The sequence below is a fragment of the Sorex araneus genome, chromosome 1, assembly GCF_027595985.1.
Source record: "Sorex araneus isolate mSorAra2 chromosome 1, mSorAra2.pri, whole genome shotgun sequence".
In the NCBI taxonomy this organism is placed as follows: Eukaryota; Metazoa; Chordata; class Mammalia; order Eulipotyphla; family Soricidae; genus Sorex; species Sorex araneus.
Genome location: NC_073302.1, coordinates 39,291,491 through 39,319,104, shown reverse-complemented (window position 1 = coordinate 39,319,104; position 27,614 = coordinate 39,291,491). Strand labels below are relative to the sequence as shown.

The 27,614-nt window shown below is 38.8% G+C and overlaps 1 protein-coding gene across 2 annotated transcripts in view; it reads left to right on the top strand.

The window, feature by feature from the left end:
• Positions 1-27,614, top strand: part of UNC13B (unc-13 homolog B) — a 223,837-nt gene that overhangs the window by 133,418 nt on the left and 62,805 nt on the right. Inside the window, exons 9-10 of one of the 2 annotated variants that reach the window (XM_055136355.1) lie at positions 160-474; positions 2,782-2,872. In XM_055136355.1, coding sequence (XP_054992330.1) covers positions 160-474; positions 2,782-2,872 — 406 coding nt within the window. Of the gene's footprint in view, positions 1-159; positions 475-2,781; positions 2,873-25,894; positions 26,368-27,614 lie in introns of those variants that run through there. The other variant, XM_055136348.1, reaches the window with a different exon arrangement.

Genomic DNA, 27,614 nt, shown 5'->3' with positions numbered 1-27,614 from the left:
CTTAGTTCTTCTAGATTATGAAGTATGGTCCTCTCTTCCCATGAACCTCCTGTTTTTGATTCTTGCGTCTGGTATCATTATTTCTTGGATTTAGCACAACTTTTGTCCAGGTCTTTAGGATGCATTATTTACTCATGCCTCTTCTTTTTATTCCCACAGCCCCACTGGCAGTAGTAGGTATGGCTCCTCTTGTAATGTGAGTCAAGGAAGTTCTCAGCTGAGTGAACTAGACCAGTGTCCTGAACAAGATGATGACTGTCGGGAGAGGGAGTCAATTCATTCCTGTCACAGCTCTGGCAGTTTCTCCAAAGATGGCCAAGTTGGTTTTGGAGAACAAGAGAAAGACTTAGAGGTGACAAGTGAAGCCAATAAGGAAATATCATGTGACCTAAAGGAGATGAAAGAAGGTACAACAGTACATCATCCTCCAGATCTGGTGCTACACAAAGACCATGTTCTAGGCCCCCAAGAGAGGTAGGTAATAGCAGCCAAGAAGAGTTCATATGATTTCTGCTGTATCTGCTGTGTAGTATTGATGAATAAATAATTGTCATTTCGGTGCCAACAACCAAATATCATGGTGATTAGGATATCCAGACTCAACTCTGCACTGTTCCTTTTGAATCATCTTGTAATTCATAAGCTCTTTTGAGGATCTATAAAGAATATATTAGTTCTTTGTAGTCAACAGGCATTCTTGAGCCTTCAGTTCTATTTTTTATTAGTTGGTCTCACATGTGATAGCTTTTGAGCAATTAGAATTGAAACTGATTTGAGTCCTGCAGGTTATTTCATTCAAAGAAATTTGGGGGTTGGGGGGGAGGCAGAGAGATAGTATAGAGATTGAAGTGTCTGTCTTGCATTTGCTGGCCCAGATTCTTCCCAGTAGAGTAGCCCCTGAGCACCACTGTATATGACTAAGCTCTCTAAGATTACCCTCCCCTACCCGCCCCCCAAAAAAACCCCAAAGAAATTGCTTTAGGATGTCTTTACAGCATAGCAGTATTTTTACTTCTTTTGTTAATATTGCTTTCTGCTTTTTTATTTTCTCACTGTGAAAACCAGTGTAGAGCTAAAGAGATTTTTGTCTAGAAGTCAGTTTTTTTTTTAAAATTATTTCATTGAATCACCAAGTGGAAAGTTACAAAGTTCTCAGGCTTATATCTCAGTTATACAATGCTCAAACACCCATCCCTTCACCAGTTCCCATATTCCACCACCAATAAAAACAAGAACAAAACAAAAACAAAAAAGAAGTCAGTTTTAATCTACTTTTGTTTCCCAAGGCCTAGAAGTATATCTGGCAATTGTTACATTTTAAGATAGCTCATTTAACAGTCTTATAATATGTTGCGGAGTTTGATTTATGTTATTCACTGTCATCCCGTTGCTCATTGATTTGTTCGAGCAGGCACCAGTAACGTCTCTCATTGAGAGACTTATTGTTACTGTTTTTGGCATATTCAATACTCCACGGGGAGCTTGCCAGGCTCTGCCTCGCGGGGTCGATACTCTCGGTAGCTTGCCGGGCTCTCTGAGAGTGGCGGAGGAATCGAACTCGGGTTGGCTGCATGAAAGGCGAATGCCCAACCACTGTGCTATCGCTCCAGCCCGATTTATGTTATTAAATTGGTCATTTGAGTAACTGATAGATTGGGGCAGAACAAGATTTCTCAGTCCTGACACTTTTGGTATTTTGGGCCAGATAACTCTTTCTTATGGGGAACTGTTATGCTATTAAACTCTGTAGGATTTCTTTTTTATTTTTTTAATTGTTTAGAATAATCTTTATTTGGCTTTAATAAACAAAAACATCTGAAGGTAGCTTAAAAGCATATGTCATTTGAGAATTTTTTCCCTATTGTTTGCATTTTGAGTCAGCAATACTTTTTTAAATTTATTTTTACATTTATTTATTTATTTATTTATTTATTGAATCACCATGTGGAAAGTTACAAAGCTTTTAGGCTTAAGTCTAAGTTACACAATACTCAAACACCCATCCCTTCACCAGTGCACATATTCCACCACCAAGAGCCACAGTAAACCTTCCTCCCACCCCTCCACCCCACCAGCCCCCCACCCTGCCTGTAAACTCTGTAGGATTTTTAGTAGCAGCCCAAACCTGCACACTAGTTACCAGTAAGTGCCCTTAGTTGTGCCAACCAAAAATGTCTTCAGTTATTGCTGGATTTCCTAATGAGAACAAAACTACCTCTGAGTGAAAATCACTGGAGGAAAGTGGTAAGGTCTTAAATTCTCAAACTTAGCCTAGTATTTATTAGACTTAATTATTATTAGATTATTTTAGAACATGTTTACTAGACTTACTAGTTAAAAAAAATAATGAGACCTCTCACTGAAAGATAAAAGTAGACAGCTCTTCTCTCTCTCTCTCTCTCTCTCTCTCTCTCTCTCTTTCTCTGCAAGGGATGAGGGGCACACCTGGCAGTGCTCAGGATTTACTCATGACTGTGTGCTCAAGGATCACCCCAGGGGGCCACATCGGGTGCTGGGTGTGAAACTTGGGTTAACTGTGTGCAAAGCAAACACCTCATCCGCTGTCCTATCTCTCCAGCCCCTGGAAAACAGATTGTCAACCTAGAGAGATAGCTTAGTGGACTGAGTGTGTGCTTTGCATGTGGGAACTCCAGACACTGGCATCACCAAAAATTGTTTTGCAATTCAAATATCCTCATGCACACAGGCAAGGCAAATGAGCCACATCCCTGGCCCATGACTTTAACTATTTTTAAGGTATGTTCTTTTTTTTGTTACAAGTTTTTCGGAGGAGAATGCATCTTCACCATTTACCCAAGCCAAAGCTCACTGGATCCGAGCAGTCACCAAGGTTCGACTACAGCTGCACGAGGTAGGAAATCTGTTAATTTAGTATCAGCTGGATGTTTTTCCTTTGAAATTGGGAGACATGTTGCTGGAGATACAATCAGTGATAGCTGTTTGACAGATACTTCTGGGAATGCATGGATATGGTAAGCTAGAACCATAAGAGAGGAGGTGGCTTCTGGTTTCCTTCTTTGCAAATTAATAGAAATATAATGTGCCTAGTGGGTTGATAGCCTGAAGTAAAGTTAAAAGCTTTTCAAAATCGTTGTCACCTTGAGGCCATTTCATTTTTTACTAGATACAGGGAAACTGTTTCAAGACTTTTTTACTTAAGTCAGCTATCTCCTATGTCCAGTCAATTAAGTACTATCAGCTGAGCTGTACAAGTTTAGAAATTTTAGAGTATTTACAAAAATCTTCACATGTTTAAAGTCCAAAACATCAAAACATTAAGATTTCAAGCTGTACATGTAAAAGAATAAAAATGAAGAGTAATGCTTTTCATTTTCAGTGTTACAAACTTAAAATGACCGTATCTGTCAGTATGGTCATTTAGACAGACATTTTAATTTTCTTTCCATTTTACACTGAAGTGGTGGAATTTAAAATATTTTTAACAATAGTTTCAGATATACAGTGTGCAACACCACCCCACCACCAGAGCGCCAGCATCACTTTTGTCTCCCAAACCTTCAGTGATTTCACAAACTGTTTTGTAGGCTAACTCTCAGGTTCTCTTACCATTGGCCATTTGGTATTCCTCTACTATGTTTTATTTTTAAATGATAAGTTGTAGTTTGTAATACAAAACCTAGAATCTGTTAAAAATGCATGCAAACTCACATGCATACAAACTCACATGTATACTCACATGTAAACTCACATGAACACAATATTTTGAAATAAAAATTAGGGAAACATTGTCAAAATAGTATAAAGAACTCTCTTATCTTTCTCACCCAGATGTCCCAATTGTTAATATTTTACCATATTTCCTTTATCACCTTCCACCCATTATTATCTTTTTTTGGAAACCCTTGAAAGAAAGTTGGAAAGCTGATGTGACATCACTTCTGTCACCTCGAAATTTCCTGTTTGTGTCTTCCCAAAAGAGTAAGGTTATTTTTCTTTTGAGGAGAGTATAATAATTCAAAGCATTAACCCAGCCACTATTACATTTTTATTAAGACCCCATGCAAATTTTCTAGACTTTATAACAAAGTCTCTTTCAAAGGTGTACTATTGGTGCCATTTGTTAGTTAGTAACTGTAAAAAATATTGTTGTATAATTAATACTTTAAAAATGCTTGTTTTGTACTTTTTACATTTAAATTTTGTATTATAATACCTTAACAAAATTATACATATACATTTGTTATCTATTTAAATTTACATAATTAAAAATTTTAATTCTTTAAAAATTAAGATGGGATATCCTTGGTAGCTTGCCAGGCTCTCCAAGAGGTATGGAAAATGAGTAGGGAGTGTCTTATGATGTGTCGCACAGCTGCAAAAGTGTTCATATGATCCAGGAATATGTTCACTCGTATGTGAAGCTACCCGTGATGTATTCGATTTTCCAAAAGTAGTAACAACAACGTGCTCTTCATGTTCCTGGAGCAAGCAGACGCCATTGGGCTACACTAGCACATGACAGGATGAATGGAGATGTTACTGGCGCCCGCTCAAGCAATCAATGAGCAACAGGATGACAGTGATAGTGATACAGTGAAAAATTAAGGCACTATGATTTACAAACTTGTTTATAATAGAGTTTTTATATCCAGCAACAATCCCACCATCAGTGTCCCCCTCCCTTCACTAATGTTCCTAGTTCTCTTCCATTCTCCAGCATGTCCCCTTGGAAAGTTTATAACAAAGTTATTTCCTATTACTTGCTCCAACAAAATTTAAAGGAATGGCAAATGGAATTATCAGAAACTAATATAAGTCTGTTTGTGATAATTGATTGCTAAGTGATTTTAGCCAATATAAATAAGATGTTAATTCATTATTAAAAATTTACAGAATTCCTTATCAAGTTAAGAGTAAACATACCTTTCTTGGGGCTGGAGAGATAGCACATCGGGTAGGGTGTTTGCCTTGCACGCGGCCGACCCGGGTTCAAATCCCAGCATCCCATATGGTCCCCTGAGCACGGCCAGGGTTAATTCCTGAGTGCAGAGCCAGGAGTAACCCCTGTGCATCGCCAGGTGTGACCCAAAAAGCAAAAAAAAAAAAAAAAAGAGTAAACATACCTTTCTTAATCTAGTAGAGAGCAACCATATGCACTGTTAATGAGTATCATACTCAATATCATATGTTGTGTAGTTTGTCCTGTACTAAAGGAAGCCCTTCTAATGCTTCTTGCAAAACTAGTTTCAAGGCTATGAATTACCTAAACTTTTGACTGTCCATAAAGCTCTATATTGTTCCTTCAAATCCAAATGGTAATCTAGCTAAATGAAGTATTCTTGGTGAGGTGTTTATTTCATTGAGTTTTTGTATTATATCCCTCCATATTCTTCTGGCTCTTTCAATTAATAGATAAGCTGTATATCTAATAGGCTTTGCTTTGTACGTAAGTTCCTTTTTTGATCTTGCTGCTTTCAGTGTTCTGTCTTTATATTTGGATTTTATCATTTTGATGACAGTGTGTCCTGGAGTATTTCTAGCTGAGTCTGTTTTCATTGGAACCTTTCTAGCCTCCTGGATCTTGGTGCCTTTATTCCTCAACTCTGGGAAATTCTGCATAAAATGTGGGGGAAAAAAAGAATAAATAAACATTATTCCTTACCCTTTGCAGAGATAGCATGTTGTTGCACCAGGCATTGAATTTGTGACCTTAAACTTACATGGCAGGCATTCTAAGCACTGAACTATTTCTCTGGATCCCTGAGAACTTTTCTTCTTCTTTTTTTTTCCCAGCCATTGAGAAATTACATTTTCCCAAGCCAGAAAATGGGTGAAAATAGTACCTACCTGTTAGGATTGAAAAATCATCTAAAAAAAACTATCAGATAAAAAGAAGAAAATAGCTGTTCAGTGGTTCCACATTACCTTCATGAAAGAGTAAAACATATGATATAACTTACTGTGACTTAAAGTGTGAACTAGCCCAGTCCAGGAAATGTTTCTAGTCTAAATGAAATAATTACTAAAAATGAATTTCAGCTTTTCTTCCCTCCCCCCTTATTTTGGCCACATCCATCAGTGCTCAGTAATGGTTTTGTCTCTGTGCTCAGGGTCTCTCCTGGTAGTGCGTAGGGGAGCATATGTGGTGCCAGTAATTGAACTGGAATTGACTGCATGCAAGGCAAGTGCCTTAATCTCTCTCTGTATTATCTCTCTGGCCCATAAGATTGAGTTTTAGGAGGCAGTTTGGATTGCCATGACATCAAGCCTATGATCAGTTACTTTGTTTCACTGAAAATACTGGTCCATTACATTTTTGGAATAAAAAGTCAGATACAAACAAAAGATTTGGAAAGCATTATTTGAAAAACATAGATGCAGCTTGCCTTTCTATTCTGTTTAGTAAGCACTTATAGAAATATTTTTCAAAATCTCAGACTTTATTCTTGCTGTTTCTCCTGCATGGAATCCTTTTACCTCTCCACCTACTAACTTTTAATTCATGTCATTTAAAACTCCGTTTTTTTTAAAAAAAAATCTTCAGTCTTTTTTTTCTTTCTTTTGATTTTTGGGCCATACCCTTCAGTGGTAAGGGCTTACTCCTGGCTCTGCACTTAGGGATCACACCTGGCAGGGCCAGGGGACCACATGCAGTGTCAGGGGTTGAATTTCAGTTGACCTTGTACGAGGGAAGACCCCTCCCTACTGAACAAGCTCTCCAGTCGCACCCTTTTCTTTTTTCTTTGTGTGTGTGTGTGTGTGTGTGTGTGTGTGTGTGTGTGTGTGTGTGTGTGTGTGTGTGTCTCGGGTCAGCTGGGAGAGAAGTGTATTCCCAAACAGACTTAGGGGCCCAGGGTACTCTCGGAGATACTCAGTCAACAGAGTGATGGTTAAGTACTAGGGCCTCCAGGCCTTCATGCAGTGAAATGTGAATTGAACCCAGATCTTGCATGTTCCTGGCATAGGCCCTAACCACTATATTCTCTACCTGGCTCCTGTGCATACCTTTTCTATGCTGGTATTTACCACATGTAATTGAGGTAATTGTTTACTGTTACATCTTTATTTTCATTATACTTACATGCTCCTTGAATTCTGGGACTATGCTTTTTATTGGTAGTATTTTTGAACCCACTATAGAATCACCTTTTGTAAGAGGCCTAATTAGAAATTTCCATTACCATTTCCATTGAAGTCTCCATGTGCTTCTTCTGTTTTAATGTATTAGCACCTAAAGTCAGTAACAGGAAAATATTAAATATTCACATAGTTTTGTTTCCTTGTATAATTTTCATATAAGTGAATATGAAGTTGCTGAATTTGAGCCATACTGTATAAATTTCTTTATTTTTAATGTATATTGTTTTTGCTTAGTTCTTATTTCTTAAAAACATGCTTTAATTAATAGATTAATAATATTTCATCATATTGTTATTTTAATTTTTGAGGGGGTCCACACCCAGTGTTTGCTTGAGAGCTACTCCCGGCTCTGTGCTTGGTGCTCATAGTAGTGCTCAGGAGACTGTGTGTTACCAGGGACTGAACTGGGATTAGTAGGATGCAAACAAGAGCTTATCCCCTGTAATATCTCGATGGCCTTCCTTAATATCTTTACTATCATAAATACTGCTCTGATGAACACCATTTTGCATATTTGCTTTCATTTTGAACTTTTTCTTTAACTTAGTTTTCTGAAAGTAGATTCAATAAGTGTAGTGCTGAATTTATAGGCTTCTACCAAACTTCTACAGGTGTTTTCAGAAGTTTTTCCAATTTGCACTTCCTGTATTTAAATGTGCCACACTGCATTGAATATTATTATTTTAGAAAATTTTACCAATTTGGCAAAAGAATGGTAGTCTATCATTTTGATTTGCATTCTTTTGTTGATACTTCAGGAGATTTTGAGAAACTAGCATAAGAACTAAGCTACAGGTTTGTCATTCCTATAAAATTGTCAGGGTTTGAAGAGATCATCTAAATGATAAGTTAAATTTGGCTTATGGCTCCTTTTTCAGAAAAACAAAACAAAACAAAACACTGAGTGTCCCCTTAGAAATTTACCTTCTTTAAGGAACAAAAGCAAAGTGTGCTCTCTTACCCATTGCTCTTGAGGTTACCACACCCCCCTCCCCCCCATCCCATTGTTCCACAGGGGGTGGCAGGGGATAGTTATTGTCTACTTTGGGAAACACTGATCTAGGTCATCTCTATCTGGACTGGATGAATGCCTGTCCATATGTTCTTAATGAATGTTTGGTGACATTGCTAATGCTGATGAGGCAGTAATGTTGGTAGCGTGGGTGGTAATGGATATGAATTTGTACCTTATTTGGCTTTGCTGCAGAAAAATCTGGAGGAGGAGGTGAGACATTTAGCTCTAGAAACGGAGACTGTGATGGCAGCAGGTGGGTGGGTGTTCCAGGTGGAAGGGATACTGAAAGAGAAGACATGGAGGTAGGTCGTGAGGAAGCCTTGACAGAAACTCCTAGGGTACTAAAGAAAGCTGAGAAGGGAAAGACTTATAAGCAGAGAAAGAACTAAGTAAATATATTCAAAACCCCATGTTTGAATGAAGCAATACCAGGGCAACCAAGATTGCTGCTGGTCAGTCTGAGATTGGATCAGTATCTTCTTGGGATAATCATTAAGATAAAACACATTGGCTCTCTCCTGTGAACTTTATTTTTTGCTTGCCACTCTTTCCAGAGCAAAGATTTTTCTTCTGCCATTTTGGAAGTGCTAAACAGAAAAAAAGGGAATACTTTGTAGGGAAAAGGAACATATGATGAGTTAAAATGAAGGCTCTCGAATCCTGTTGCACCAGGAAAGCAATCTTACTATAATTTCTTTCTTTCCTTTTTTTTTTTTTTTTTTTTTTTTGCTTTTTGGGTCACAGCTGGTAATGCTCAGGGGTTACTCCTAGCTATGCACTCAGGAATTGCTCCTGGCTGTGCACAGAGGGACCATGTGTGATGTTGGGGATCAATCCCAGATTGGCCCCATGCAAGGCAAATGCCCTCCCTGCTGTACTATATCACTCTGGCACCTTACTATAATTGTAATACTATAAACTATATACTCTAATACTATAAACTCTAGGATTTTGTTTTGATCTTGGCTATCTGTCTTACCTTCCACCTTAACTTACTCCCTTCACAGTTATCTACTTTTTTCTCACAGTCTTTCAACCAATTTTTCTAACCATTGCTACTTTAACACATAAAAACCACCAAAAGAATGTTTGAATAAGTAATAAACATAAAAATTATACACAAAGGATATATTGAATGTGAAATTTCTCTCCTAATTAAGATTCTAGACCTAGATTCCAACTCTTCATCTCGGGCGACCCTGTCCACCCTGCCCAACGAAGAAGAGCTCTCCTATTGCCCCCCCACCCCAGGGTCTGGGGCTCTGAAGCCTGGCTTCGCGGCTTGGCTCTCAGTCACCTCTTCGGCTGCAGTTATTTCTCCCATTCCATGCATTGTGCTTTGATCACAATCGGTATAACCTATTCCTCTGAAGAATACCCTGGTTATCTTAGTCACTATATGCTAAGAGCCAACTAGCCTAGCCTATCCTGATTTCACAAAAACTGTCAGTGAACACATCAAAGCTGCACAAAAAGTCCTTTGTAAAGAGACCATAGCCCCACATCTTCAACTGAGGCCCCTCACAAGCTAAGGAAGTGCACCTGACAGTAAAGCCCCTAACAACATGAAGAAACAGCGAAAATCCCCACTGCCAGGAGAGATGGAAGAGAGGATCTCAGAAACCTCAACTGGGATTTCCCAGAAATACAACCTCCTCTCAGATAAAGGATTCAGAGAGGAAATCGTAAAGATGGTTGATGAACTCAAAGCAACTATGGAACGAACATCCAATAAATTAAGGGAGGATATGGATGCAGCTTTGGAACGGTCCACCAAGATAATCCAGGAAGAAATGGGAGCAGAAATTTCAAAGCTACCAATTCTTCATCTCATTGTTAATGTGTTTTATGGAGTTGTCTGAAATTGTTTTTGCATTTACAAGCTTATGAAAGCTTGTAAGGAGAGAAAAAAAATTGCTGAGGCAGTAAGAGTTAAAACTGGGTCAAATCTAGATCTTTTAAATCCCAAAACCTAGATTGATACTGTTTTTTAACCACCATAATCTTAGAATTTTGTTTTCCAAAGTGCGTTTCATAGGATCCAGTTTCAGAATCATTGGTCATATGGGTTCATTTATCATATGATAAAGAGTTAAATGGTCAAATAAATATGAGTTCCAATGGAGAAGAGCACCAGCTTTTTCCTCCTTTTTAATTAAAAAAATTTTTTTATTGAATCACTATGAGATACACTTAAAAAGATTTCATGATTGATTTTCAGTCACACAGTGATCAAACATCTAGCCCTCCACCAGTGTGCAATTTCCACCACCAATGTCCCCAATATCCCTCCCGCCACCCCCGCCCCACTCCCTGCCTCTGTGGCAGGCACTTTCCTTCTTTCTCTCTCTCTGTACTTTGTGGAATTATGATTTGCAATACAGATACTGAGAGGCCATCATGTTTTTCCTCTATCTACTTTCAGCATACATTTCCCGTCCTGAGTGATCCCTCCAACCATCATTGACTTAGTGATTCCTTCTCTATCCCAGCTGTCTTCTCCCCCAGTTCATGAGGCAGGCTTCCAACCATAGAGCAGTCTTCCTGGCCCTTGTCTCTACTGCACTTGGGTGTTAGTCTCATATTATGTTATTTTATATTCCACAAATGAGTGCAGTCATTCTATGTCTGTCCCTCTCTTTCTGACTCATTTCACTTATTATGATAACTCTCCATGTCTATCCACTTACAAGCAAATTTCATGGCTTCATCTTTCCTAACAGCTGCATAGTATTCCATTGCGTAGATTATACCATACTTTCTTTATCCAGTCATCTGTTCTTGGGCACTTGGATTGTTTTCAGATTCTGGCTATTGTAAACAGTGTTGCAATGAATATACAGGTGCAGATGTCCTTTCTACTATGCTTTTTTGCATCCCTGGGACATATTCCCAGGAGTGGTATTGCTGGGTCATATGGAAGTTCAATTTCGAGTTTTTTTTTTGTTTGTTTTTTTTTTTGTTTTTTGTTTTTTGCTTTTGAGGTCACACCTGGCAATGCACAGGGGTTACTCCTGGCTCTGCACTCAGGAATCTCCCCTGGCGGTGCTCAAAGGACCATATGGGATGCTGGGAATCGAACCCGGGTCGGCCGCGTGCAAGGCAAACGCCCTACCCGCTGTGCTATCACTCCAGCCCCCATCAATTTCGAGTTTTTTGAGGAGTGTCCATATTGTTTTCCAAAAAGGCCATACCAGTTGGCATTCCCACCAACAATGAATGAGAGTGCCTTTCTCCCCAAATCCATGCCAGCAGCTTTTTTTGTAGGACTTCTCAGAAACTTGAATATACTTAGGCTTGTTATAGTGCTTCAAGAGAGTACTATAATATGCACAGCATTAGTGAAAATTTGTTTGACTTTGAAACTCTTTTGGAGTAACATCCAAGTAGTATTATTTTTTCAAAAAATACTCTTGTAAGTTTTAACGAAACTGGAGTCTTTTTTTTTTTTTCCACACTCAGCAGTGCTCAGGGTTTACTCCTGTCTATACTAAAGGATTACTACTGATAGTATTCAGTATATGACAATGTGTGGTGCTTGAGATTTGAAATGACAGGGTAGGAGTGAGGGGGTAGGAGAGGAAACCTGGGAACACTGGTTGAGGGAAGTTGACACTGGTGGTGGGAAGTTGACACTGGTGGTGGGAAGTTGACACTGGTGGCGGGATTGATGATGGAACATTCAATGTTGGTAACCCAACTATGAATAACTTGGTGCTTTAATAAAATAAAATTTTAGAAAAAAATAAAGCTAAATTAAAAAAAAAAGAAATGGGGTCTGCTGTGTTTAAGGCCTTAACCCCTGTATTATCTCTTCAGTCCTTGAAGAAGCTCTTGAAGAGAGTTTTGCTTCGGTGATTTAATTGTTATCTCATTAAAACTACATTGATGAATATCATTAATAATTTTAGTTACTTAATCTAGTAGTTATTTTAAGTCATATTGAACATCTCTGTAGTGATTTATACTTCTGAACAGGCCTTCCTGTTTTGATCCCAGCATTCCTCTTTGATATTTCTTGTTTTGTTTGTTTGGTTTTGATTTTTGGGCCACACCTGACAGTGCTCAGGTCTTATTCCTGGCTCTGCACTTAGGAATTACTCCTAATGGTGCTTAGGGGACCAAATGGGACACTGGGGATCAAACCTGGATTGGTCACATGAAAGGCAAACTTTCCTACATCCTACCTGATGTACTATCATTTTGGCCCCTCTATGATTTTTTTTCTGACATTAGACTATTAAAACCATCGTTAGTTTTAATCATTTAAAAAATAAACACACTTAAAAATGATTTTCTGGGGCTGGAGCAATAATACCACAGGTAGGACATTTGCCTTGCACATGGCCAACCTGGGTTTGATCCCCAGCATATCATATCATCCCCTGAGCCCACCAGGAATGATCCCTGCGTGCAGAGCCAGGAGTGAGTTCTGAACACCACGGGATATGGCCCCAAACCAAAACAAATGAACAACAACAACAACAAAAATCTGATTTTTTCCTAAAATAACTAAAGAAACTTTCTTTATGCTTACACTATAAGACATGCTTAAGTATGTCTAATATGATATCTCTATCTCTATATCATTTTTTTCAGTTCTTATTTTCTCCCCCTCCCCCCTTTATTTAAACACTGGTTTACAAGGTTATTCATGATGATTTGATTACAGGCATTTAGTATTCCAACACCAATTACATCACTACTATGACCTTCCCTCCACCGCTCTCTGCAGTTTCCCAAACACCTCTTAAGCTCATGTCTGTAGCCGGCCCAAAATAATTTATTTTATATTGTTTGTTAGCACTGAATGGCTAAAGGAGTGATCAAAAAATACTTCAGTAAAAGAAAATTTGTTAAAATTGTTGTTTCTCACCAACAACAATTTTAACAAATTGTCTGAGGGTTTACTAAGCTATTGTTGCTAGTTGAGACTTCTGTGTAAATGTTTTTATAGTTGAGCATAGTTGGCTTCTGTTTTATATTCCTATCCAACCCGGTGTGCTCCTACTGAGATGTTATTATTGTAGAATTTGGAATATTGCTCTAGAAAATCCAGAATCTTTAACTGCATAGTGAGCATATACGATGACTGTAGGAGAACATGGGTGTGGTTGCTAGGGCTTTGGGAAGTATGGGGATGTGGGGGAAGGTTGCCTACTCTGACTCCAAGAAGGCCCAGAGTTTTCAGTCCCCCAAATTATCTTTCTTGTATCTTCCTTTTCTTTTTTTTAAATTTTATTTATTTTTTAAATTAGTGAGTCACCGTGAGGGTACAGTTACAAATTTGCCCATCTTCATGCTTGTGTTTCCCTCATACAATGTTCGAGAACCAATCCCTCCACCAGTGTCCATTCTCCACCACCAACGAACCCAGTATTCCTCCCACCCTCCAATCCTATCCCCTCCACCCCGCCTCTTTCTCAGGGTATTCCAGTTTGTTCTCTCTCTCCTTTTGGGTGTTGTAGTTTGCGATAGGGGTATTGAGTGGCCATCGTGTACAGTCTCTAGTCTACTTTCAGCACGCATCTCCTTTCCCGCGTGGGATCTCCAGCCACATTTTACTAGGTGTCCCTTTCTCTATCCGGGCTGCCTTTCCCCCAGCATGTGGGGCCAGCTTCCAAGCCATGGAGCCAACCTCCTTGTATCATATACTACTATTCTTGGGTGTTAGTCTCCTACTCTGTTATTTAATATTCCACAGATGAGTGCAATCTTTCTATATCTGTCCCTCTCTTTCTGACTTATTTCACTTAGCATGATACTTTCCATGTTGATCCACTTATATACAAAGTTTATGACTTCATCTTTTCTAACAGCTGCATAGTATTCCATTGTATAGATGTACAAAAGTTTCTTTAACCAGTCATCTGTTCTCGGGCACTCGGGTTTTTTCCAGATTCTGGCTATTGTAAACAGTGCCGCGATGAACATATAAGTGCAGATGTCATTTCGACTATACTTTTTTGTTTCTCCGGGATATATTCCCAGAAGTGGTATTGCTGGATCAAATGGAAGCTCAATTTCTAATTTTTTGAGAAGCGTCCATATTGTGTTCCAAAAGGGCTGAACCAGTCGGCATTCCCACCAGCAGCGTAGAAGGGTCCCTTTCTCCCCACATCCTCTCCAACAGCAGTTGCTTTTGTTCTTTTGGATGTGTGTCATTCTCTGTGGTGTGAGGTGGTATCTCATAGTTGTTTTGATCTGCATCTCCCTGATGATTAGTGATGCAGAGCATTTTTTCATGTGCCTTTTGGCCATTCGTATCTCTTCCTTAGAAAAGTTTCTGTTCATTTCTTTGGCCCATTTTCTGATGGGGTTGGATGTTTTCTTCTTGTAGAGTTTGACCAGTGCTTTATATACCCTTGATATCAACCCCTCATCGGATGGGTATTGGGTGAATATACTTTCCCATTCTGTAGATTGTCTTTGTATTTTGGTCACTGTACCTTTTGTGGTGCAGAAGCTTCTTAGTTTAATGTAGTCCCATTTTATCTTCCTTTTCTGAGTTCTATCTGCTTACATTTTAGATGTGTCTCCTAGGTTTTTTCCTCTAACCTCATCATGCAATTCTATACATATGTATATGTATAGAATCTCACTCATCACATAAAGTATCACTACAAGGTGGGTTGCAGTCTATCTGTACATGTAGCCTAAAGATTTCTCCTAAACATCTGACTTATGATTCTAATTGCTTGTATTTCTAATTACTTGTTCCATTAGCACCTCAAATCTAGCATTATCTAAACAAAACACAATTTCTCTCAAAACCTCATTGGGGTCCTTATTTTGTATTCACGATTGCTAAAATACCCCGGAGCCTCAGATGTGAGTGGGCTCCTGAGAGCAAGAAAAAGCAACCCATCCCTATAATGAGTAGAAGAATTTGGGACAGAAGTTTCACTTATCTTCAAAAAGAGAGAAAAGTAAAGTCTTATATCTTACGAACAAAGGGTAATAGTAAGTTGTAGCACATAATCTCTAATTCCTTAGATTTTTCAATTCCCTTTGCTGGTTGTCATCTTCAAGCATGGTAGGGAAATGTGTTTATTCAGCCTATATCTGAGGACATTTGAACATAAATGGCTAAGAATGACAAGTCAGGAGGGACATACTAAATGAAAACCAACATTCTGAATCATTTTTTTAGTGACAGATGAAATAAAAGTCATTAACTTTTTTTCTATTATGGCATCTTTTACTTTCAGTTCTTTTCTTATTTTTGACAATGCTATATATTTTTTATTAGTTTTCTACTTACTCCTTAAAACATTCTGATTCCCAAGGCTTCCTTTTCCATTTTAAGCTTTTCTTCCTAAGTTATTTTCTCTTCACAAGATTTCACCATGTCTTTACCCATACACCATTGAAAACCAAATTGTTATCTTTACCTCAGCTCTCTCTTTCATGGGCTTCATGTTTCTATACCTAGCTGCCTATGGATATTGCCACCTGAATTTTCATAGACATCTCACAGTATGTTCAAACTTTATTCATCTTTTTTTCTCTTTTCCACCTCATCTCCTATATGTGTATCTCTTAGGATAATACAGACCTTTCTTCTTTATCATCATCATCATCATCCCGTTGATGTTCGAATTTTTCGAGTGGTCTCAGTAACGTCTCCATTCATCCTAGCCCTGAGATTTTAGAAGCCTCTCATTACTCATCCTTTTCAATGGTGCCACATTGGAGGCTCTTTCAGGGTAATGAGACCCATCATTGTTACTGGTTTTGGCATATGCATACGCCATGGGGAGTTTTTGAGGCTCTCCCATGTGGGCAGGAAACTCTGGGTAGCTTTTCAGGCTCTCCTAGAGGGAGAACTAGGCTATAAGATGCTTCTGGGAGCTTGGTTTTATAGTCTCTGGATGTTGGCCATTGGTGGGATTATGAGGCGCTGGGGGTGAACTGGGTGTGACCACCTAACTACTGGAAAATGGAGAATCTGGGTAGAAGAGGCCCAGGGTCCATCCTAGCAGGCTTGGAAGTCTCAGCCTCAGGTCCCACACATCTGGGTTTAAAGTATAAACTTCTTTGGATATACCTCTTCTTTAAGGTATATCCAAACAGAAAATCAAATATACCTCTTCCTCAGAATATATATTATAGATGTAAAAATGCCATAACATTTCCCATATTAAGTTATGAACCCTCTAAGGACAGGTTTATATCTTTTCATAGTAAATGTTCATTTATTATTTTTTAATTGTTAAGGGCAGAATTATATGATAATTCTGAAATGCACTCTACTGGTTTCTCAGACCATCATATCTACAAACCAAATGTTGGAAACTAGAAATTTGTCTAACAGTATTTCTTGAGGCTAGCATGGTGTCAGCAAGTTGGTTCTATCTAAAGTATGTGAATAAAAGATTGTCCTTTGCTTGGTTTGCAGATCATCTTCTCCCAGTGTTTCTTCATTTTGTTTTCTCTGTATACACATTTGGTTTTACCTTTACCATTTTTGTAAGGACGCTAGTCATACTGGATTAGAGTCTATATCAATGGCATCACTTTTATTTGATTTCCTCTATAAACTCCCTATTTGCAAACTAAGTCACATTCTGAGCCACTGAACATTATAACTTCAACATTTGAATTTTCGTGGGAATGCTTTTCAACCTATAGAAGAAATCAGAGTAGTTTTACTGTTTTGGTTGCAAGTCTTGTTTTCTGACAAGAACTTCATAAGGTTGTTAGCCTTCTCACCATACTGAGATTTACTTTCTAACAGCTTTCTAGACAGTGCCATATGGAGATGTAGAGGATAGGATAGCATATTCAGTGAGCAGCAAAAATTTTGTTTGACCAAAGTTAGGGAATTGAGATGATTGGTCCCTTTAGGAAGGGCCAGGTCAAGGAAGAGGTTAGATGATATCTGAAGGCCCAGGCTTTTTTTTCCCACCTGAAAAAAAATGACAAAAGGTTTTAAGAAAAATAATGACAAATTTGGGGCCCAAGCAATAGTGCTATAGATAGGGTGCTTGCCTTGCATGCAGTCAACCTGGGTTCAATCCCTAGCATCATACATGGTCCCCTGAGCACTACCAGGAGTAATTCCTAAGTTCAGAGCTAGGAGTAATCCCTACTTGGCGTGGTACCAAAACAAAAGGATAAAAAAAAAAACAAAGAATGACAGACATGACAGACTCTCTTTAAAGGCAGATCTCAGAAATAATTGAATTTGTACTCAAATAAATTTCCTCAAGTATTATAATAAAGCAAGTATCACAATAAAACAAACCAGACAGATTATCTTTTCCCAGTGCAAATAAGGACTGGAGTCATAGCACAGCGGGTAAAGCGTTTGCCTTGCATGCTGCTGACCCGAGTTTGATTCATCCGTCCCTCTCAGAGAGCCCAGCAAGCTACCTAGAGTATTCCACCCGTATGGCAGAGCCTGGCAAGCTCCCCGTGGCATATTCGATATGCCAAAAACAGTAACAAGTCTCACAATGGAGATGTTACTGGTGCCGCTCGAGCAAATCAATGAACAAAGGTGCTACAGTGCATATAAAGGTTTACACTATACTATAGTCTATTAAGTATGCAGTTACTTATAACTAAAAAAAATGCAAATACATTAATTTAAAAATTCTTGTTGCTGAAACACTAGTCATCATAAATTCCTTCAAAGAGTCATAATCTTTTTTTGCTGCTGAAAAATATTGACTTGATGCTTGCTGATGGTTGCTAATTGATCAGGGTGATGATTCCTGAAAGTTGAATGCAGAGACAATTTTAATAAGTAAGACAATGACATTTTCACAATTAATCAATTCTTCCTTTTGCAAAAAGCTTTCTGTGTAGCCTGTGATGCCATTTGATATCATTTTCATCACTGTAGAACCTATTTAAAAATTAGTCAGGGCTAGGAAGGTAGCTCAGAGAGCTGGAGCACTTGTATGCTGAAGGCCCTGAGTTTTTAAAGTCCCTGTTCCTAGCACTACTAGGTGTAGCCCTGGCGATCCTGCACACTGTTGTGACTCCCCCTTTCCTAAAAAGAATAGGGGGATCACAAATTTTGTCTCTGATTTATCATTTAAATTTATGAAATAGTCTAAATCTTTAATTGTTGATTGAACAGTATTCACAACATCTTCATCAGTAGTTTATTCCATTTCAACAAACCACTTTCTTTGTTAATCCCTTGGAAACAACTTATTTATTCTAGTTTGATGATGAGTTTGCAGAGATAATGTGATTTTTGGCCCACATCTTCAGACTCTACTTCTAATTCTTATTTTCTTGCAGTTTTTAACCACAACTCAACTAAAGTCTGTAACCCCCTCAAATTTATTTATGACTTAGAATCCACTTCTTCCAAGTTACTAGTGTTGTTATTTTGACCTCTTACATGAATCATAGATTTTTTTTCATCACATTCTTTTCAGAATATGAATACACTTCAGAAGCTTCTCAGTTAACTTTACTCAAATCCTTTGGAAGAATCACTACCTGTGGTAGCTATTGACTTATGAAATGTAATTCTGAAATAATTATACCTCAAAGTTAGGACTACCCCATAATCTGTGAGTTACAGAATGAACGTGTTAGCAGATGTGAAAACATGATTCTTTATGTACACATCTTTCAGAACTCTTGGTTAACCAGGTACAATTGTCAATAATAGTAATAATATTTTAAAGGATTTTTTTTCTTAGTAGTAGGTCTCAACAGTAGCCTTAAAGTATTTAGTAAACTGTGTTACAGATAAACATGTTGTCATCTAGGCTTTGTTCCCTTTGCAGAGGATAGGCTGAGTATATCTAATATCCTAAGATACTAGGACTTTTGGAATGGCAATTGAACATTGGCTTCAGCTTCAAGTCATCATCTGCATTAGTCCCTAGAACTAGAGAGTTATTCTGTTCTTTGACTCTTTAAATACAGGTATGAAGTCTCTCTAGTTATAAAGTCCCATTTGGCACCTTCTAATAATATAATACTGTTTCATCTGCATTGAAAATCTGTCTAAGTGTAGTTATCTCTATCAATACTTTTAGCTATAACTTCTGGAAGAACTGCTGCAGGTTCAATGTAGAACATGCTTATTTACTTTAGCACAGTAGCCCTACTTTAGCACATTGTTATCATGGGCCAGCTTCTTTATTTAAACTTTATCAGTCAATTGCAACTCACTTCAGATTTTTCTTCTGCAACATCTTACTTAGCTTTCATGGAATTTGAAGAGAATTAGAATTTGGCTTAAGAGAATATTATTAAGGATTTGGTCTTCCATGCAGACCACTAAAGTTTACTCCATATCAGCAATAAATATTTATTAACATTCATGTGTTTACTGAACTGGCACTTTTAATTCCTTTAAAAGCTTTCCCATGACATATACTACTTGTTAAAGTGTCTCAAGAGGCTCAATTTTCAGCTTATATTTGTTTTAGTCATGCCTCTCTAAGGTAAGTGTAATAGTTTATACCTTTTGATTTAAAGCAAAAGATGTTTGACTCTTCCTTCCAGTTGAACAATTAGAGGCCATTGAAAGGTTATTAGCTATCCTAGTTTTAATATTAAAATTGTGTGTCTCAGGGAAGAGGATGGATGGGTAAGAGGAGAGAGAGAAATGGAAATGACTGGTCCATGGATAGTCAGAATGCACACATCATTTGTAGATTGTTTTTCAATATTATATAGGCACAGTTCATGCTACTCAAAACAACAGCAATGGTAGCATCAAATATCACTGACCAGAGATCATAACAGATATAGTAATAAGGAAAACATTTAAAAATTTTCTAAGAATTATTAAAATGTGAAACACACAAAGTTACCACTTGATTTTAGAAAAATGGCACTTGCTAGATAGAAGGCTGCTACAAAATTTCATCTATAGAACAAACAGAAAACTAGTATCTCCATATTACAATAAAACTAGATATGCTTACACAATTTCAATATGTCCTCTAGCAGTTGTGAAGAAAGAATCAAAATTGAAGAATCGTGGGAAGTTGGTTCTAGAAGAAGGGAGAAAGAGAGGATGAATATTTTGTGGTAACTCTAGTAATGATGATGCATAGATTAAGTATTGTAAAGAACATGAGTGATTTGCTAGGAAAAAAGGAAACAGATTAGTTTTGGTGACTTATGTGATTAGAACAGGATTTTTCAGGGGATTTTAAATTCTGGCTTTCTGTCACTGTCATCCCGTTGCTCATCGATTTGTTCAAGTGGGCACCAGTAACGTCTCTCATTGAGAGACTTATTGTTAACTGTTTTTGGCATATCTGAGACACACAGGTAGCTTGCCACGCCCTGCCGCATGGGCTTGACCCTCTCGGTAGCTTGCCAGGCTCTCCGAGAGGGGTGGAGGAATTGAACTCAAGTCGGCCGAGTGAAAGGCAAACACCCAACCGCTGTGCTATCGCTTCAGCCCCTCTGGCTTTCTATTAGAGAATTCTCAACACGTGGTCCTTTGGCTTCTATGGTTATATACATCAAGGCAGAACAGCGTACTTTGTGCATCAGAACTGGAACATATATCACTGTATCACTGTCATCCTGTTGCTCATTGATTTGCTTGAGCAGGCACCAGTAATGTCTCCGTTGTGAGACTTGTTATTATTGTTTTTGGCATATTGAATATGCCATGGTAGCTTGCTAGGCTCTGCCATGCAGGCAAGATATGCTTGGTAGCTTGCTGGGCTCTCCAAGAGGGATGGAAAGCCCAAAGGTTCAAATCAGAAGGAATTGAACCCAAGGCAAATGCCCTACCCACTGTGCTATTGCTCGTAGCTGTGACTAGATTTTTGTGAGAGGGCAATAGAAATATAGACAGCATTGTTGAGAGTTAGCTGGTGTTGGGCTACACCTTGCTGTTCTCAGGGGCTACTCCTGACTCTCTGCTTAGGAGGACTGCTGGTGGTGTTGGGCACCAAACAGTGCCAGGATCAAACTGGGGTTAGCTCAATGCAAGGCAGGCATCTCATCCATGTACTGTCTCTTTGGCCCTGTGATGAATTTTTAATCATTTCTTGGGATGAAAATGGGACCTAGCCTTTGGAAGTACAGGCTAAAAACCTAAACATTCAGTTGTGCAATCCTGAATTTATTGGCATTTTATGCTCAAGTTTTTGCTAACCAGAAATAGTATTTACCTAATTGTAAAACAAATTGGTCAGCAATTTGTGATTCCTTAGACCTGCCTTGCAACTTGTCAGAACTAATTTGGGCTACGTATTTAGGCTATGTAATAGCTATGATGTGTCTTACTTAGCACATCAGTAAAGTCAGCACGTCTCTGCCAGGCTCAATGCTCTCCTAGCATGGCATTATCCTGAGAGAAGGAGGAGAATCATTGCCCACTGCTCATTATCCTCTGCTGCATATACTTTGAGTAGTTTAAAGAGGGCACAGTTAGGGGGAGGGGGCGGGAATCAACCTCCTACTTCCAAAACAAACCATTTTTCTCATGAAATAAATCCCTGTTATATGTCCATATGTCAGCTTATTCATGTTTCTTCTGAATTACTTAGTGGTAGAAAAGTCACAAGCCGACCTCTCCTTTGCATCTTGTTTCTATGGTATCAACAACTTGACCAACCACTCTGCCAAGAGCACCTAAAAAGGCAGGCCAGGAATGGCATGTTATTTACTTTCATACCAGTTGTGTCTGGTCCAAGGAGACAGAGACTGATTTGTATGAGAGGAGTATTATGGTTGGTTAACCCCACCCCCCACCTCCAGTATCCCTAGGACGTCACTCAGATGCTTTAGCCAAGGATGAATTTTCATGTGCCAGGTGGTCTTCTGACTAACCTACCCATGTGGTTCTCCTTTAGAGCTCCTGCAGCTCTGAACCTTCCCACAACTCTGCGTGAGTGTCAGTGTCTCATGTTAAATTTCCATCTTGACTCATCTGTCTCTAGGCGAAGATCTCTGCAAGGATTTAAATTGGGAACCAGACCTTGAGAATGTCTGTTTGAAGCATTTCACAGCTTCTGGATAAATGCCTTTTCCTTCTTAACCCAATCTGTTTTCTCAGTTCTGCCCAGCCAACTCTTAGCAGCTCTCCTTTGCGGAAGCTTCCCTACTAAGGTGGGTGATTGTGCTATTCTTACCTAAGCATCCCCATCATTTTAGCCATTGCAGAATTCCTACTAGCTGGTTTCATTGTGACAAATGAGGATTGCAGAGATGATCATATGGCTTAGGAAACACATTTTGGAATATACCTATCCCAAAGTATTAGTCCACCGATGAGGTATGTCTGATTGTCCTTTGGCCATATGTTTTATAATGGATCCCTTAGAATGGAGACTTGAGAAGGAGCTCTGCTTTTTACCCCCTTTTCCTTAATCCAGAGCTTAAATTGACTGCTATTTACCTGTTCATTTTTCTCCTTGATTTTGCTGAAACATAGGAAAATAGAAAAATACAAGAGCAATTAATAGTCAAATGTGTGCTCTCTTGTGAAATTTGAGATTATTACATAAGAGAGTGATTGTTGTACTTTTTTTTTCTTTTTGGGTCACACCTAGTGAGGCTCAGGGGTTACTCCTGGCTCTACGCTCAGGAATTACTCCTGGTGGGGCTCAGGAGACCTGATGGGATACCGGGAATTGAACCTGGTTGGCCGTGTGCAAGGCATTTGCCCTACCTGCTGGATTATCACTCCAGTCTCCCTGTTGTACCTCATTTTTTTTTTTAATCTGAGCTTTTATTTTTCAGGAAAAATCAAGTTGCTTAGATAGTGGGCAGAATGTATTTGGGTAGATAGATGTGCTGGACAGGTTGACATTAGTTTTAGTTCTCATCCAAGGTTCTGGAGTCACTAGTGGATGAGGTAAGAAGTAAGTTCTTGAAGAGAAAGGAGGTGGTGGTGTTGGTGTTGGAGTAGGGAAGGGCAAGGTAGGGTGGAGCCACACTGGTTGTATTCAGGGCTGACTTCTGGCTCTATACTAAAGGATCACTTCTAGTAGTGCTCATGGAATCACATGTGGTACTGGTAATCAGATCAGGATTGGCCATATGCAAAGCAAGCAACCTTAGTCCCTGTACTTTTCTCCAGTTTTAGAAGTAGGTTCTATATACAATATTCTGGCTCTGATGATCTTCTCCAGTCTTGAATGTTTGAATTTATCCTCAATCAGGAGATTTAGACCCAAACCTGATAATGATAGCTTCTGTTTTGGGCTCTGAAGAAGCAGTTGCAGAGTTGGGGAGGGAATTTTGATTTGATCAGTCTTCCCCATGTTTCTCATTTTACTTTACTTCGTTTTCAGGGCTGAAATATGGGATGCTCTACACAATAAATTGGCCATGACTTTCCCTGAAACCTGACAATTTTCAAGTTATTTTTTTCCCCTGTATGTAAATGTGGTTATAGTTACACTGTCAGTCCTTATCTCTTTTGTCATTTAGCCAGCTCCTGACTGGGTTAGGAGTTATGCTGTACTGTCAGTGCTGGCTGCATAATGAGGTAGATGGTTAAGAAAAGGGTTGTTTAGCATCTCGTGGAATCCAGATTATTTTCCTCAGTTGAGGGGGAAGCAATGTTATTGGAAGGAAACAGAAGGGAGGAAAATGTTGGCTCTGGATTCAACACTTTCTCCACAGGATACTGGATATGGCAAGAAAATCATGCTTAATTCAGTTTATTTACCATATATAGGATTGCCTGTTATGCAGTGACGAATCCTAGGGTATCCCCATAAACTCACTGGTTGTGGATTGTCATGAGGAATGTTGCAGGGCATCAAAAGCAGCATGGTTTAAGAGCCTGGTTGTGCCTGCCAGGCAAATCAAACAGAATCAAATATGTTTGATTTGCTAAGACCTAAGAAAGGTGTATGTATGGTGGGGGGTTGGAGGGAGTGGAGGGAGCAAGAGGGTGATAAGAATCAGAAATGGTAAAATAGGAATTATTTCAGTCATTATGATTAATCTAAGTGCTGGAAGAATTTGAGAATGATTTGATGGTTCTTTAGGTTCATCAAGTAATGCTTTTCCTGGTCTGTGGTGGACAGTGCAAAATAATTGCACATATTTCATGTATTTGCTATTTTATGATCCAGGTATTTTAGGGTCCCTGGCTTGTGGCTTGTGTCTGGGCATTATGCTATAAGAAAATATTTGAGTCCTCTTAAGACAGTCAACTTATTATTATTTTATTTTTGCACCATACTTCGCAGTGCTCAGGGGCCACTTCCCATTCAGAGTTTGAGGGTTATTCCTGGAAGTGCTTGGGGGAAACATGCAACATTCCAGGGACTGAACCTGGGACCTCTGCATGCAAAGGTCTGCATTCAATGCTCCAGTGCATTGAACTATCTTCCCAGATTTGGGACATCTAATTTCTCGATGAATACTAACTAGAATTCTTGAATTATTAGAAATTATGACCACATGAGTTCAAGTCTCCAGAGAGACAGGACTGCTACTGCAAGGAGGGATCAGGAAATTTGGAATCTTGAAATCAGGGCCCTGCATTGAGGGCAACTTTTGGTCAATGTGGAATCACTTTCGGTCTTTAGTTTCTAATTCTGGATTGTATACCAGAACAATTTATTGTTCTGGTTTCTGCAGTAGTGGTTCCATTTTAGTTCACTCTGCTTCCTCTACTTCACAATAATTATTATACTGGCATAACATAAGGAGGTTCTTTTTTTATTTTATTGAATCACTGTGAGATAGTTACAAGCTTTCATGTTTGGTTTACAATCACACAATGATCAAACACCCCGTCCTCCACCAGTGCACATTCCCCACCACCAAAATTCCCGGTATAACCCCCCTTTCCCACCCTCCCCCTGCCTCCATGGCAGACAATATTCTCCACACTCTCTCTTTACTTTTGGGCATTATGGCTTGCAACACAGACACTGAGAAGTCATCATGTTTGGTCCATTATCTGCTTTCGGCACACATTTCCCATCCCGACTGATTCCTCCAGCCATCATTTTCTTAGTGATCCCTTCTCTATTCCATCTGCCTTCTCCTCTCCGCTCATGAAGCAGTCTTCCAGCTATGGGGCAATTACCCTGGCCCTTGTATCTACTGTCCTTGGGTGTCAGCCTAATGTGATATTATTCTACACTCCACAAATGAGTGCAGTCCATAGGGAGTTCTTGTTTTCTAGTGGGTTCTCTTGTTCTGGCTGTTTCAGAGAACTATAATAGGTATTTACTTTGAAGATATGATTCTATATGATATTAACCGCACTTAGACACTTTATCTATTCTCTAGTTTGGTTAAATGTCATAGTACATTATATATGTACATACATATATATATGCATATATACATATATGTATATGCCTACATATACATATGTATAAATTCAACAAACTATCAAAAAATAAATAAAAATCCCTAGAACTTATTTTGTACAAGGGAAGACTCCCTTAGTATTGTCCCAGCAGTTTCTTGCTGTGTTGTTTTCATCTGAGGCTGAAACACCTCAAAGTACTGGTTTCTGTTTTATGTCTCTTTATATCCTATAGACCAGACATAAAAGAGGTGGATAAGCAGGGGAGAAGAAAGGAGGAGGGAGAAGAATGAGGGGAAGAGATGGAGGAGGGGAGAGAGTAAAGATCTATATTTAGTGAGAGGGAGAGACACTCACCAAGGGTGTGTGAGTGAGCTTGCTGGCGAGGTTTGTATGTGCGTGAGTGTGCTGGGAAAGGGGGTGTGTGCACCAGGAACGTGTGAGGAGGGCTGCTGCCCTATGGGAGGTTGCAGGCAGGAAGCAGCTGGAGAGGAGGAGGAGCAGCAGCAGGAACAGTAGCAGGAGCAGTAGCTGCCCTGCTTTCTGTCTCAGACTCAAATCCCGGAATGAATTGAGTTAGAATTCCACATCCAGTTGAAGTTTGGCTGGTTTAGCAGGCTGACCATCAGAATTCCCCTTAGCAGAAGGTGTGGACCAGATTGGATTCCTAGATTTGCAACCAGCAAGACTCCTGCCTAATCTTTCGCTGAGGAGCTTGCTTTGCTGGGCATTGTTCCTTTCATCAACTTTGCACGGTGGAGCCAGCCAGCTGGGTGTAACTGAGAATAATAGCTTCTTGGCTCTGTTTTTCCGCTGGGCAAGCAGCAGTGTTCGGGCTTAAAGTTCATCCTGTGGCTTTCCTCTCAAACCATGGAGTGCTTCTGAATGGATTTCTTCCTCTTAAAAACAGCACTTGCATTTTAAAACTTGAAAATTTATGGTTTTAATGTGTTTTTTTCCCTTTTCATTTTTTTAACTCTTATTTGGTTGCAGAAACAAGGTAAGTGATATTGAGTATATGACTGACTCTGAATGACAAGAGGGGACAAAAGCAAAGCATTTGTGGGTGGAATACAGAGCAGTTATATTAATTACATAACTGCTTGAGCCAACCTGCTAGTGAGGGTCATTGTAATGAGTGAAAAATAGTACACTCAGTACAGAGGGTAAAATCTTCATGTGCACGTGTTTATTTACTGATAATCTAATCAAACATTACTCCTTGATATTTTTATATGTATATAAATAACCCATCCACTCATTTGCTTTTGTTCTTATTTGTATACAAATAATTTTCTTCATCTTAATATGTCTGTATGTTTATATATTACCTGTTTGTTCATCCTTTGTGTACATACGTATAAACCACTCATCCATTCATCTTATGTAAGTTGACACAAGCTGTCTTCCTCCATGCACATCCATCTATATATTTCATTTATAGCTATATATCTTGTTCATTTATCTCATGCATATATGTGTGTACTCAGATAACCTTCATATTCTTACATATGCCTATGTATATCCAGAAACTTTTCAAATTTTCTACTGTGAGTTCAGGCAGTCTTTATCTTTAGTGTGAGTATTGACTTATCCCTCTCATGCATTCATATAAGCGATTGGCATATGGCATATGCAATATAAACAGCAAAATCATCTTGAGTTTTCTCAATCTCAAGAGTGCTTACATGTGCATAATCTGACTGTTTAGCACTTTTTTCATCATACATCCATGACATAACTTTGTAGATTGAAGGCCTCTTTTAAATCCTAGCTTTATTCAGTGACCTTGGTCAAGTCATTTAGCTTCATTGAGCTTCACCTTCTCATTTACTAAAGAGATAAATTCATTATATATTATGAATATATAGTTCTTTCCTCTGATATCAAATGTTCTTATAATGATAAAATAGGAATTATGTAAGCTGTAACAATCTATACAAATATAATTTTACTATTGTTATGTTTCCTTCCAATGTGAGTTGTATAGGATAGCGTATCTTTGATCCAGCTACATTGAGAAGTTCTTGTCTCTAAGTAGTCACTAAGTCTTCCCTGAAAAGAGGTAGCATCTTTTAAAATATCTTGTCCTGGGATAACAACATACTCTTTGCAGTGAGCATACTCTTTGCCAGATTATAGATTGTCCCCTGCCAACATTCTAGACCTGCACTGACCAACATGATAGCCATATGTAGTTGCTGAGTACTTGAATGGTGGCTTGTTTAAATTGAGATGTAAAAGTAA